This window comes from Gossypium arboreum, chromosome 13, assembly GCF_025698485.1.
Source record: "Gossypium arboreum isolate Shixiya-1 chromosome 13, ASM2569848v2, whole genome shotgun sequence".
Classification (NCBI taxonomy): Eukaryota; Viridiplantae; Streptophyta; class Magnoliopsida; order Malvales; family Malvaceae; genus Gossypium; species Gossypium arboreum.
In genome coordinates, this window is record NC_069082.1 from 76,059,602 (window position 1) to 76,073,758 (window position 14,157).

Here is a 14,157-nt window from a genome sequence, read left to right on the forward strand (position 1 = left end):
CTAACACTATTAAGCATGATGAAAATGAGTCAAGTTGATTAATGTAGTTATCCTAGCCTATTCAAGTTATTGATTGTTGAAGTTGTGTTTTTGCTGCTAAATTCATTCATACATTTAGATAATTTGCATACTTAGATTAGAATTGCATTAGGGATCAATTTTGCATCTAATTAAATTAATCTAGTTTAATGATCATCACTCAAATTATTGTGTTTTTATCACCAAATTGTTAATTTATAATTTTATAATTAATCGATTAACATATATAATTCTTGTGGAAACAATAACTTATTTACTTACTTATTTCTTGAATCACTGTGCATACTTGCACAACCTGAACGTTAGAGATATGAAAACAAAGGTAGGAAAGAATAGAATAAACTATGAGTTAAAATGAGAAAAAAAAAACCATTTCTTTTAGTTTATTGTGCCACATGGCAAATAACTATTAGTCGGGCAGGAAATATGACACCAAGTACGGGCCAAGGATTTGATGAGTGGTTAAAGAAAGACTATTCTTTTGATGTAAGCTTGTGCAGATGACAATACATAAAACGCGCCCAATTACCAAATTCTTTGTAAAGAAACTGAAAGAAAAGAAGATCATTTTTAGTCTCAATTAAATTAAAAATTGTCATTCAGTCCCTTCTTTTTCCATTCCTCCAAAAGGGCTTGTAAAAGAATTAACCGATCGAGTATATTAACTCAAAAAGGAAACAGGCCTAGGCAAACCTAGTAAAAATTGAAATTATAATGATAAACAAATACCTATATTGGTTTCATTATAACCAACATCAGCCATCGTTCCTCTCCCGTCGACCCTCGTACCTATATATACAACTCAATCCTACCAAAACCTCCACAATTGCCGCCTCTGTTTTCTCCAAATCCGAGAAATGCAATGTTTGCATCAACAATGCTGTCGGCTCCGAATCCAGTTTTTGTTGCTGCGAGTCCCTCTCTTGCTGCCATCTCAACGTATCATGCGCCACTGGTGCCAACCACCCTATTATCTCCCCCAAGGCTTCTTTGCACCCTTGTGCCAAACCTTGTCCTCCATCACTCCCCTCCACATCCTTGCTCAAATGGCCTTTCAACTTCCTTCTCAAAGCGTGTTTCAAGCTTATTGGCAACATCTCGTACATGTTCTCCCGTGATTCGTTGCTGATGCTTGTTGTTGAGTGGAAACAACTTTCTGCCATAACGATTATGTTTGCATAATGAAGGGCAAGCCCTGCTGCTCCTACAGTGTTGCCTGGAGCCGATTGTATCAAACTCTTGTTTTTGGGTTCGGTCCTCGAAGCTTTCATGATTGAACCTGATAGACATAGCTGGCCACTGTGGGAACGTCTTGCTCTTTGTTTGGTCCTCGAAGCTTTCATGATTGGACCTGATTTTGAGGCATGTTCCGTGTACTTCTCTTTATCTACGAGGAGGCAGTAACTGGTCTCTGGATAAACCTTCATGTGTAAAGCTTTTCTTTTTGGAATATAGATGCATGTAAGACTTGGAACAAATGGTCCAAAAATGGTGCATATTCTAGCGTAAATCACGAAGACGATTCGAGCCATTAACCCAACACTTGTATCAAATGTTTGGCTCCAGAGAGAAATTTGTCTGAAATGTAAAACCTGTTTTCTTTGGAAATTGATTTCCTCGTTGAAGTAATCAATGTTGATATTCGGTTTCTGCATTTTCTTCTCTGATACTTCCAATTCGTTGAGGGCAACCAATGATCCGTGTAGTGCAGATGTCGCATTCGCGTATTTCTCCATCTTTTCGATGGCTTTTCCAACGTTTCTGGAGTTAAAATCAACGTTACCGACATCAATAATTCCCTGTTTCTTGTTGTGGTAAGCGATTTCAAACCTGTTGAGTTCGTCATCGATGCATTGTTTACTCAGACGAGAAACTACGACAACGGCATGACCCAGATCCTCGAGTTTCTCTTTACATACAAGGCCAAGAAGATAGCTTTCATCCATGGAGTTCAAAAACGCAACGCCGAGGGATTTCATGGGACCTTTCCGGAGTTTAAACAACTCATCATCAGACAAAGACTTATAAAGTGCGACAAGGCGAGACATTGTTTTCGCTGCCTCGAAGGCTAAGATTTGAAGCGTGGACTTGTTGGGAGAGAAAGGGCCACAAGCTTTATCAACGGCTGCACTGAGCCACGCCATGGACTCCACAATCCTGGCAGCGTGTGAGCCTACTCGCCACCGGTTCGTATGCTGGTTTTGGTGCATCCAACGTTATCAGGATTGATTCTTTTAATATCTTACGTTGTTCTGAGTTGGCTGGCATGGTAGGATATTTGAGTACATTGATTGTAGGGATACTTCCAAGCTTCTTCATTGGAACGCGCTTATTATAAATATAATAATAATTTCGGGTGTGAATGTAGAACAGAGGCAAAGAAATGGACATTTTCTTCATGTTTTACAATTAAGCTTTTCCTGCCGCATGGTATAATATTTTATTTCGGTTTAATTCTGGGTTTAGTTCCTTTATATTGCTAAAATTTAATATTTAATCTTTTATTTAAATTTAACATAATTTGATTCATTTATTTTTATAATGTTATTAATAAGTTAACATCCTTCCCTTAGATAAATGTCTTAAATTACTTTGAAAATATCCTTGACTGAATATAGTTTAACTGAATTTTCATGTGGTTCTTATAGTGTGATAAAATAACTGTAAAATTCTACATCATCACTTTAATGATGTGTGAGTAAAAGTTTATTTATTTGATCTACTAGTAAAATATTCAGTCAGATTAATTATATCACTAATTTTTGGATTAATTAGTCGATAAGATTTCATTAACTAAATTATTAAAAAATTATAAAAAAATTGATTCAATCGATACGTATCAATTTACTAGTTAACTGGCTCAGCCTCTTTCTCGGAATTAATTTACTTGTCATTTCCTAATTCAACCTAGTTCGAACAACCTTGGTATTATTATAAAAATAAATAAGCTATACTACACTAAGGCAAAGAGATTATTTTAACATAGTAAAGGGACTAAAATCAGAATTAAACTTTTTTTATTGCCTTGTTGGTTTTGGGAATTTAGGGTGGGAAAGGGTTTTCTTAGTTCAGACTTCACATCAACTGTCCTGCACATTTACATGGATCGGGTTGTTAATTTCTAAATATTTTATTACTTAAAAAATAATAATATGAACTTCGAATCCGATTTTATCCGATTGTTAATTATACATGTCAATACTTAAGAGTATAAAAATGCTACTAATAGTCAATTATTGAGATGAATCATTAATATTTCTTACATATAGGACAGTTCAGTTTTTCTGATCATAAAAAATATATATATTGATCTCAAAACGTTGAATGGAATTTGTAATTGAGAATAAAAAAGAATTATTTTATTTTTAACTGAAAGGTAAAGTCGGATCTAAAAGTTCAATGGTTTGATAATTCTATAATATTTAACATACTATAAGACTGCATTTGCCTTTTAATGTAAGATTGATATATCTGTCAACTCCATTATTCTTTTGCTTAATAATTATGTTGAGGAAGTGGATTGAGTCTTAACTTAATTGATATGTACATTATTATTAAGAGTACGTGGGTTTTAGTGTGTCGAAATGCATTATCTTTTAATTTATAGATTAGAGAGGAGTTATGAATAATTCTAATCATTGTGTAAAAAAAAAGATTAAAACTTATAATGAGATTATTCAAAAATATTATGTTTAGGAAAGGATTGACCATCTTAATGATAAATTAGTAATCAATTGAATGTTTTGCACTTAATTTTAAGATCAAACTCAAAATTAATACAATTACTTTTGCATTTTAAAGAAACAAATGGAATAATTAAATTATATCAAAACAAAACATTTTTTCCTACGTGTTGCAATGGATTATAATGGAATAGATTGTGAATTTTCATTTAAATTCGAAAATTTTATATGAATAACTTGAATCTAAATTCAACTCAATTCAATTTAACCATAAAAGTCAGACAACTTGAGTTTTTTTTTTATAACAATACTTTCATTAACAAAAAGATAAAAAACTTTACAACTCATAGTAGCACTAAAACTTGACAACACAACCATTGATTGAATACAAAAAGAACATATAGACAAGAGTAGAAAGATAACTAAACACTATCATGTGAACTGTCAATGTCAATAAAAGCTATTTAGTAGGAATAGGGAGTTCATCCTTGTCCAATATGTAACTAAAGAAGATGGAGGTCAATCCATCCTGTCAACTCATCTCATTTTGAAGTGTTCAACAACCTAATCTGCTACATTGGCAGCTCTTTTCACCAATTTGGGCTTTACATCAGGTATAATGTTGACCAGCTCTTCAAATCTTCTTAAAATTGTATTCAATTTCTAGGTTTTGTTGAAATCCTTTAAAATTATGCGATTTAGGTGCAAGTATCAATCTAATGCCTATATCTATCTTTAGGAAACTTGGGATAGGAAAGGCAATACCTAGTACAGTCACACTACAACAGCTGATAGATCATACATCCATCCAAAAGGTAAAATTGAAGATGTATTGGTAAGAGTTGACAAGTTCTGTAACACCCTTTACCCGTATTCGTCGCCAGAACAGGGTACGAGGTATTAACAAATTATAGTATATACTATTAAACAAAACCCAACAAAAATATGGCGTGCAATTTGATCATTATAACATATGCCATTAACAATACAAACCAACTTCAAAAGCTTCGTACAAAATGGTTAGTTTGATACTATAAGTAGTAATTTGAACCTAGACAATTATGACACGTAACAAAATAACTAAGTCTGCTATACATGCCATATTTCAAAATGTTGAGTTCAGATACCAAGAGTATTGATAGTGCGGCGGATCTTCTACGATCTCGACTCCGTACTAGTGGATGACACTATAAGACAAAAGAGAGAAAAGAAAGTAAGCTTATAGCTTAGTAAGTAAGTATATAAATAACAAATAAGAAGTCTAATATGTTTACAACATAACTCAATTATATCATATTTTTAATTTTATTCTTTACTCCAATTTGATCAAGCTGTCCCTCCTGTGTCATGATCACTAAATAAATCATAACTCGAGTTACAAAACTCGAAATTTAAATCCGTAAAATTTCACTGAATCTAGACTCATAAAAATTCTTACTAATTTGTTTCTAGAATTTTTGGTTTAGCCAATTAGTACAATTTATTAGTTAAAGTTTCCCCTATTACACAGCTCAACGGATCTGACCTCTGTTCATTACGAATTAAATTTCTCCCAGTATACAATTCAAATAACCATGAAACCTATTTCATTTAAAACTAGACTCAATAAGGAATTTAGGCATATAAACTATATTTCTTAATTCGTTTTGTAAAATTTTTAATAATTTTTCAAAGTTGAAATAGGGGATTACATAGTCATCCTGAGCAAGTCTCACACAATTGTAAATATCTCAAAATATAGAATTCCTTTGCTTGCTCTGTTTCTTTTATATGAAAATAGACTCATTAAGATTTAATTTCACATCTCATTCAACCTCTAATTAAATTCTTTCTATTTTTGGAGAATTTTTAAATTCACATCACTGCTACTGTCCAAAACAGTTTTAATGCTAATTTCATTCTTTCACACATTCTTTATACTAACCTCATTTTAACTTACATATATATATATACCACAAATCATTTTCACCACATTTCATACATCACAAGTGTAGGTCCATGACTACAATGTCACCACAAAACCATCCCGTTGAACAATTCGGATTAATCCTCGATACTTGATGGTTTCAGCACACAGCCCTACCATCATATTTCATTTAATTCGGCTCTCTTGTACACATGGTGAACACTTAGTACCACTCATGAGACCTAGCCGATTTGTCTCGTAGCTCTCTTGTCTACATGGTGTCCTTCACTTGGAATCACGCATGTGACCTAGCTACATTTATCTCTCACGTAGCTCTCTTGTCTACATGGGATACATCCCGTATCACACATGTGACCTAGCTACTATATAGTATCTCGTAGCCTTCTTGTACACATGATGTGCACTCGGCACCATACATGTGACCTAGCTACGCTTCCTCTATTTTATTCGATTTTTCAGAATGTTCAACCGGGATCTCTCTCTCTATTACTTATTTCATTCTTTCAATAGTCGATTTATGCTTCAACATCAGCTAATATATATATAATAGGCTGAAATATAAAAATGTAAATGAAATAAATGTATTATTTACATACAAACTTACCTCGGTGCAAAATATGAGAATTTTGCAATTTAGTCCAAAACTTTCTCCTTTTCCCGTTCGAGGTCGATTCCACGCCTTTCTTGATTATGAAGCTTGAAAGTTGAAGAAACCCTAGCTATGGAGGAGAGCAATTTTCGGTAGCAACTAATGAAGATGATAACCAATTTTGTGTTATTTTTCCCATTTTATTTCATTTAATATACAAATGACCAAAATGCCCTTACTACTACACTTTCAAAAAAATTCCCTCCATGTCCAACTTTTGTCCATAACTTAAGAATGGGTCAAATTGCTATTTAGGACCTCCTAGTTAATATCCCAAAGCAATTTCATACTAAAAACTTCTAAAACACGAGTTTTACAATTTATTCGATTTAGTCCCTAATCTCAAGTTAAGCGCGAAATGCACAGAATTTCATCACAAAATTTTCATGAAGTCATGAAATCATATCATAAACCCCAAAATAATTATAAAACGATTATTTCTATCTCGGATTTGTGGTCACGAAACCACTATTCTGATTAGACCCTAATTCGGGTTGTCACAATTCTCCCCCCTTTAGAGATTTTCGTCCCCAAAAATCTTATCGGTAAAGTGGTTCGGGTACTGTTTCCTCATAGCTTCCTCGAGTTCCCACGTAGCCTTTTCTATCCCATGTCTGTGCCACAATACTTTCACTAAGGCTATACTTTTATTTCTTAACTGTTTAATTTCTCGAGCCAAAATCTTTATTGGTTCCTCCTCATAGATCATATCCGGTCGAATCTCAATTTCTGTTGGAGAAATCACATGTGAAGGATCAGAACGATAACGTCGCAACATTGATACATGAAACACGTTATGAATTCTTTCTAACTCTGCCGGTAAGGCCAACCGATATGCCACTGGTCCAATCCTCTCAGTAATCTCGTACGGTCCAATAAAACGCAGACTCAACTTGCCTTTTCGGCTAAATCTCAAAATCTTTTTCCATGGTGACACCTTCAAGAACACTTTATCACCCACCTGAAATTCAATCTCTTTTCTTTTTAAATCTGCATATGACTTTTGTCGATCTGAAGCAGCTTTCAAGCAATCCCGAATTACTTTTATTTTCTCTTCGGTTTCTTTAACTAGATCAACTCCGTGAATCTGTTTCTCACTAAGTTCGGTCCAATATAAAGGAGTCCGACACTTATGACCATACAAGGCTTCATACGGTGCCATTTGTATACTTGATTGATAACTGTTATTGTAGGCAAATTCAATCAAAGATAGATATTTCTCCCAACTACCTCCAAATTCTAAGCATATCCTCGAGTACCTGGATTACTCTTTCCGACTGACCATCTGTTTGTGGATGAAACGCGGTACTAAAGTTCAATTTTGTACCCAAAGCTTCTTGTAACTTTTTCCAAAATCTCGAGGTAAATCTCGGATCTCTATCTGATATTATAGACATAGGTACTCCGTGTAACCTCACAATTTCAGCAATATATAATTTGGCTAATTTATCAAGTGTGTAGTCGGTACGTACTGGTATAAAGTGGGCTGACTTTGTTAATCTATCAACCACTACCCAAACAACATCCTTCTTTTTAGGAGTTAAAGGCAAACCGGTTACAAAATCCATGGTAATCTTGTCTCATTTCCACTCAGGCACCATTACCAGTTGAAGTAATCTGAAGGCACTTGATGTTCACTTTTACTTGTTGATGATCAAACACTTGGTTACAAATTCGAAATGTCCCTTTTCATACACAGCCACCAATACAACTTCTTTAAATCATTATACATTTTTGTGCTACCGGGGTGAACGATAAGCAGACACTATCGCCTCATGTAATATTTTTTGAATCAATTCATCGTTTTTCGGTACACATATCCTGTCTCGAAACATCAAACAGTCATCTGGTCCAACTCGAAAATCTGAGTCGTAACCTGATTCGCATTGAGCTCTCTTGGTTCACAACTCATTATCGTTCTTTTGAGCATCACAAATCAACTGGAGAAATAACAATTTAGCCCTCATCTCTGCTAAGATTGACCCATCATCAGACAACGCTAACCCCGTATTCATGGCTCTCAAAGTAAAAAGAAATTTCCTGCTCAAGGCGTCAGCAACCACATTTGCTTTTCTGGATGATAATCAATCACTAGATCATAATCCTTTAATAATTCAAGCCATCTCCTCTGTCATGATTCAAATCCTTTTGATTCATCAAATACTTCAAACTTTTGTGATCAGTAAAAATTCGGCATTTTTCACCATACAAATAATGTCGCCAAATCTTCAAGGCAAAGACAATAGCGGCCAATTTCAAATCATGTGTAGGATAGTTCTTCTCATGTGGTTTTAACTGTCTCGAAGCATAAGCTACCACTTTACCCTCTTGCATCAACACACATCCAAGGCCTGTCAATGATGCATCACTATAAATTACGAACTCCTTTCCCTCGGGCTGTACTAAAATTGGTGCTTCAGTCAATCGTGCTTTCAACTTTTCAAAACTCTACTAACATTTATCAATCCATTCAAACTTAACATTCTTTTGCAACAACTTAGTCATAGGAGAGGCAATCATCGAAAATCCCTCAACAAAATGTCTATAATACCCGCTAAGCCTAAAAGCTTCTAACCTCGGATACATTCTTGGCGGTTTCCAATCAACGATCGCAAAATCTTGCTTGGATCCACCGAATACCATCACCGAGACTATATGTCCCAAAATCGACTTCACGAAGCCGAACTCACTTTTCTTGAACTTAGAAAACGGTTTCTTTTCTCTCAAGATCTGCAATATGGTTCTCAAGTGTTCGGCATGTTCAGACTCATCCCGAGAATAAATTAGAATGTCATCTATAAACACTACTACAAACTTATCCAAATATGGCCGAAAGATCCGATTCATTAAGTCTATAAATATAGCTGGAGCATTTGTTAAGTCGAAAGGCATCACAAGAAACTCATAATGTCCATAGCTTGTCCTAAAGGAGGTTTTCGGCACATCCGACTCCTTAACTCTCAACTAGTAATAACCAGACCTCAAATCGATCTTTGAAAACACTGTGGCCCCCTTTAACTGATCGAATAAGTCATCAATCCTCAGCAATAGGTACTTGTTCTTTATAGTCACCTTATTAAGCTGACGGTAATCAATGCAAAGTCTCATTGAACCATCCTTCTTCTTTACGAACAATACAGGAGCACCCCAGGGAGAGAAACTCAGTCTCACAAATCCCTTGTCTCATTAACTCCTGCAATCGAGCCTTCAATTCTTTTAATTCATCGGAGCCATTCTATATGGAGCAATCGAGATCGGTGCGATGCAGGCAACAAATCAATGGCAAACTCTATCTCTCTGTTCGGAGGCAACCCAGACAATTCCTCTGGAAATACATCTGTAAACTCATAGACTATCGGTACTGATTCAAACTTCAGTTGAGGCAACTCAGTATTCATTACATAAGCCAGATAAGCTTCACACCCTTTCCTCATGTATTTCTGTGCAGACATGTGCGAAATCACCACAGGCAAATTATTTGATTCATCTGTTTCAACCCACAAAATTTCACCACAAAACCATCCCGTTGAACAATTCGGATTAATCCTCGATACTTGATGGTTTCAGCACACAGCCCCACCATCATATTTCATTTAATTCGGCTCTCTTGTACACATGGTGAACACTTAGTACCACTCATGCGACCTAGCCGATTTGTCTCGTAGCTCTCTTGTCTACATGGTGTCCTTCACTTGGAATCACGCATGTGACCTAGCTACATTTATCTCTCACGTAGCTCTCTTGTCTACATGGGATACATCCCGTATCACACATGTGACCTAGCTACTATATAGTATCTCGTAGCCTTCTTGTACACATGATGTGCACTTTCGGCACCATACATGTGACCTAGCTACGCTTCCTCTATTTTATTCGATTTTTCGAATGTTCAACCGGATCTCTCTCTTACTTATTTCATTCTTTCAATAGTCGATTTATGCTTCAACATCGCCTAATATATATATAATAGGCTGAAATATAAAAATGTAAATGAAATTAATGTATTATTTACATACAAACTTACCTCGGTGCAAAATATGAGAATTTTGCAATTTAGTCCAAAACTTTCACCTTTCCCCGTTCGAGGTCGATTCCACGCCTTTCTTGATTATGAAGCTTGAAAGTTGAAGAAACCCTAGCTATGGAGGAGAGCAATTTTCGGCAGCAACTAATGAAGATGATAACCAATTTTGTGTTATTTTTCCCATTTTATTTCATTTAATATACAAATGACCAAAATGCCCTTACTACTAAACTTTCAAAAAAATTCCCTCCATGTCCAACTTTTGTTCATAACTTAAGAATGGGTCAAATTGCTATTTAAGACCTCCTAGTTAATATCCCAAAGCAATTTCATACTAAAAACTTCTAAAACACGAGTTTTATAATTTATTCGATTTAGTCCCTAATCTCAAGTTAAGCGCGAAATGCACAGAATTTCATCACAAAATTTTCATCAAATCATGAAATCATATCATAAACCCAAAAATAATTATAAAACGATTATTTCTATCTCAGATTTGTGGTTACGAAACCACTATTTTGATTAGACCCTAATTCGGGTTGTCACAAGTTCATCTTTCCAGCATATTTTATTATTATGGAATGTAAAGTAGATAAAGAGGTACCCATAATACTTGGACGGCCTTTCTTTGCAACTAGTAGAACATTTATTAATGTATAAAAAGGTGAATTAACCATGATAACTAATGATCAGTAGTTAACATTTAACGCGTTTGATGCTGCAAAACAAGTGAACAATGTCATGCTGTTGAATTGGTTGACATTGTAATTCAAGAAGAATTTGCATGATATATGCACAACAATTCTGATGCAGACTGTGTTAAATTAAATGAAGTAGAAGTGACTGAAGAATCTAGAGAACTGATAGACATTTAACAATCTAGAAAAGGATTCAGGTCGATCTATCAACCCTCCTCGATCGTTAGTAGAAGATCCACCTGTGCTGGATTTGAAGCCATTAACAGTGCATTTGCCGTATGCTTACTTGGGAGATAATGATACATTACCTATGGTTATCTTTACCGAGCTTACAAATAAACCAAGAGATGCAATTACTAAAAGTCTTAAAAAAATCAAAGAAAGCTTTAGGATGGTCAATTGCGGATATCAAAGGGATTAACCCAACAATCTGCATCCACAAAATAATACTTGAAGATTGACATGGAAAATCTATTGAACAAAAAAGGAGACTTAATCTTGTCATAAAGGAAGTAGTTAAAAAAGAGATTATCAAATGGTTAGATGCTGGAATTATATACTCGATTTTTTATAGCTCTTGGGTGAGCCCTGTTCAGTGTATACCAAATAAAGGAGGGGTCACAGTAGTCAGCAATGATAACAATGAACTCATTCCCACACGTACTATCACAAGTTGGAGAGTTTGTATGGATTATCAAAAGCTCAACAAAGAAATGAAAAAGGACCAGTTCCCTCTGCCTTTTATAGATCAGATGTTGGACAGACTAGTCGGGAAAGCCTTCTACTATTTTTTAGATGGCTACTCAAGGTACAACCAAATTTCCATATCTCCTACTAATTAAGAAAAGACTACATTCACTTGTCCTTATGGAATATTCTCTTTTAGAAGAATGCCATTTGGGTTATGTAATGCCTTGAAAACATTTCAGTGTTGCTTGATGGCAATATTTTCCTACATGGTAGATAAATTCCTTGAAGTATTCATGGATGATTTCTCGATGTTTGGTGATACGTTTGAAGACTGCTTGAAAAATTTGGAGTTAGTACTTTGTCGATGTCAAGAAACAAATCTTGTGTTGAATTGGGAAAAATGTGACTTCATGGTTTATGAAGGCATTATTTTGGGCCACAAGATTTAACAGCAAGGAATTGTCATCGACAAATCAAAAATAGAAGTTATCGAAAAGTTTTCACCACCCACTTCAGTAAAAGGAATAAGAAGCTTCCTTCATCATGCTAGATTTTATAGTCACTTTATCAATTATTTTTTTAAGATATCCATGCCTCTATGTCAATTGTTAGAGCAAAACCGACCATTTCATTTTGATGAGATATGCTCAAAAGCGTTCAAAGAGTTAAATGAGCGATTAATTACAACACCTATAGTCATTACACCAGACAGGATTTTACCGTTTGAACTGATGTGCAATGCAAGTGACTTTGTTGTAGGAGCAATTTTGGGGCAAAGAAAAGCCAAGATGTTTCATGCTATATATTACGCCAGCCGTATGTTGACAGATGCATAGCTCAATTATATATGTTGACAGATGCATAGCTCAATTATACCACCACGGAGAAAGAATTATTGGCGGTAGTATTTGCCTTTGAAAAATTTAGAACTTATTTAGTGGGCACTAAAGTCGCAATTTATACAGACCATTTTGCCATTAAATACTTAGTGACGAAAAAAAAGGTCAAACCCAAACTCCTGAGATGGATATTGTTGCTGCAAGAATTTGATTTGGAGATCAAAGAATGGAAAGGCACTAAAAATCAAGTGGCTGATCACTTGTCGCAACTGGAAGCAGAGAATAATTATGGTGATAGTCAAATGATTAAAGACGAATTCTCGAATGAGCAGTTGTTGTTGACAATGTTATTGTCATGGTATGCTGATATTATTAACTTTCTAGTTAGTGGGTTATTGCCACTTGAGCTCAGTCATCAAGGATAAAGGAAATTCCTTCATGATGCCAAGCAATATTACTATGACGAGCCATTTCTGTTTAAGTAGTGTGCAGATCAAGTAATTCAGAGATGTATTCTGGATGATGAAATTCAAAGTATCTTGCATCACTGTCATTATGCACATTATGGTGGACATTTTGGAAGCATGCGAACTACTGCAAAGGTTTTCCAATTTGATTTCTATTGGCCCACCATGTTCATGAGTTCTTTCAAAGTTGTGATTACAGTTAAAATACTGGTAACTCATCAAGGAGACACGAAATGTTGTTGCATAATATTCTAGAGGTGGAATTATTTGACCTGTGGGGAATTGATTTCATGGGTCTATTTCTACCATCTTGGGGCAAAATCTACATTTTTGTCATTGTGGCTTATGTCTCTAAATGGGTTGAAGCTATGGCTTTACCTACAAATGTTTCCAAATTAGTTCTGAGCATCCTACATACAAAATTTTTTACCAAGTTTGGTACCCCTTGTGCTTTAATTAGTAATGAAGGTTCACATTTTGATTGCAGATTAGTTGCCAACGCTCTAAACAAATATGGAGTTAAACATAAAATTTCCACGACATACCACCCATAGAAAAATGAACAAGATAAAATTTCCAACGGAGAAATCAAGCAAATTCTGGAGAAAGTTGTCAATCCCAACCGCAAGGATTGGTCAGCGAGGTTTGATGAAGCTTTGTGGGCTAATTACACAGCTTTCAAGACACTATTGGGAATGTCACCTTTCAAGCTTGTCTATGGTAAACCATGTCATTTTCCAGTTGAGCTAGAACACAAAGCATTTTGGGCAATCAAGAAAATAAACATGGAGTGGGGTGCTGCTGCCAATCTTTACTTATTGAAGCTTCATGAGATGAATGAATTTTAAGCTCAAGCTTATGAGAATGCAACACTGTACAAAGAAAAGACAAAGCGATGGCATGACAAGAAAATTTTACCATGACAATTTGTACTTGGACAACAAGTCTTGTTTTTCACTTCCAGACTTAAACTATTTCCTGGTAAATTAAAGTCAAGATGGTCTAGACCATTCGGTGTAACACCCCTAACCTGTATTTTTCACTGAACAGGGTTACGAAGCATTACCATGAAAAGGTAACTTAAAACATTCATCTTTATATATTTCATTAACCATAGTATAATTCATTCATACACATGCAT

The 14,157-nt window shown here is 35.1% G+C and overlaps 1 protein-coding gene across 1 annotated transcript; it reads right to left on the reverse strand.

Moving 5' to 3' along the window:
- Positions 1-509: 509 nt before the first annotated feature.
- Positions 510-2,347, reverse strand: LOC108464879 (uncharacterized). The gene has a single exon (XM_017765156.2). It carries the CDS (start codon positions 2,247-2,249, stop codon positions 795-797), a length of 1,455 nt encoding a protein of 484 aa, XP_017620645.1. The 5' UTR covers positions 2,250-2,347; the 3' UTR covers positions 510-794.
- Positions 2,348-14,157: the final 11,810 nt, after the last annotated feature.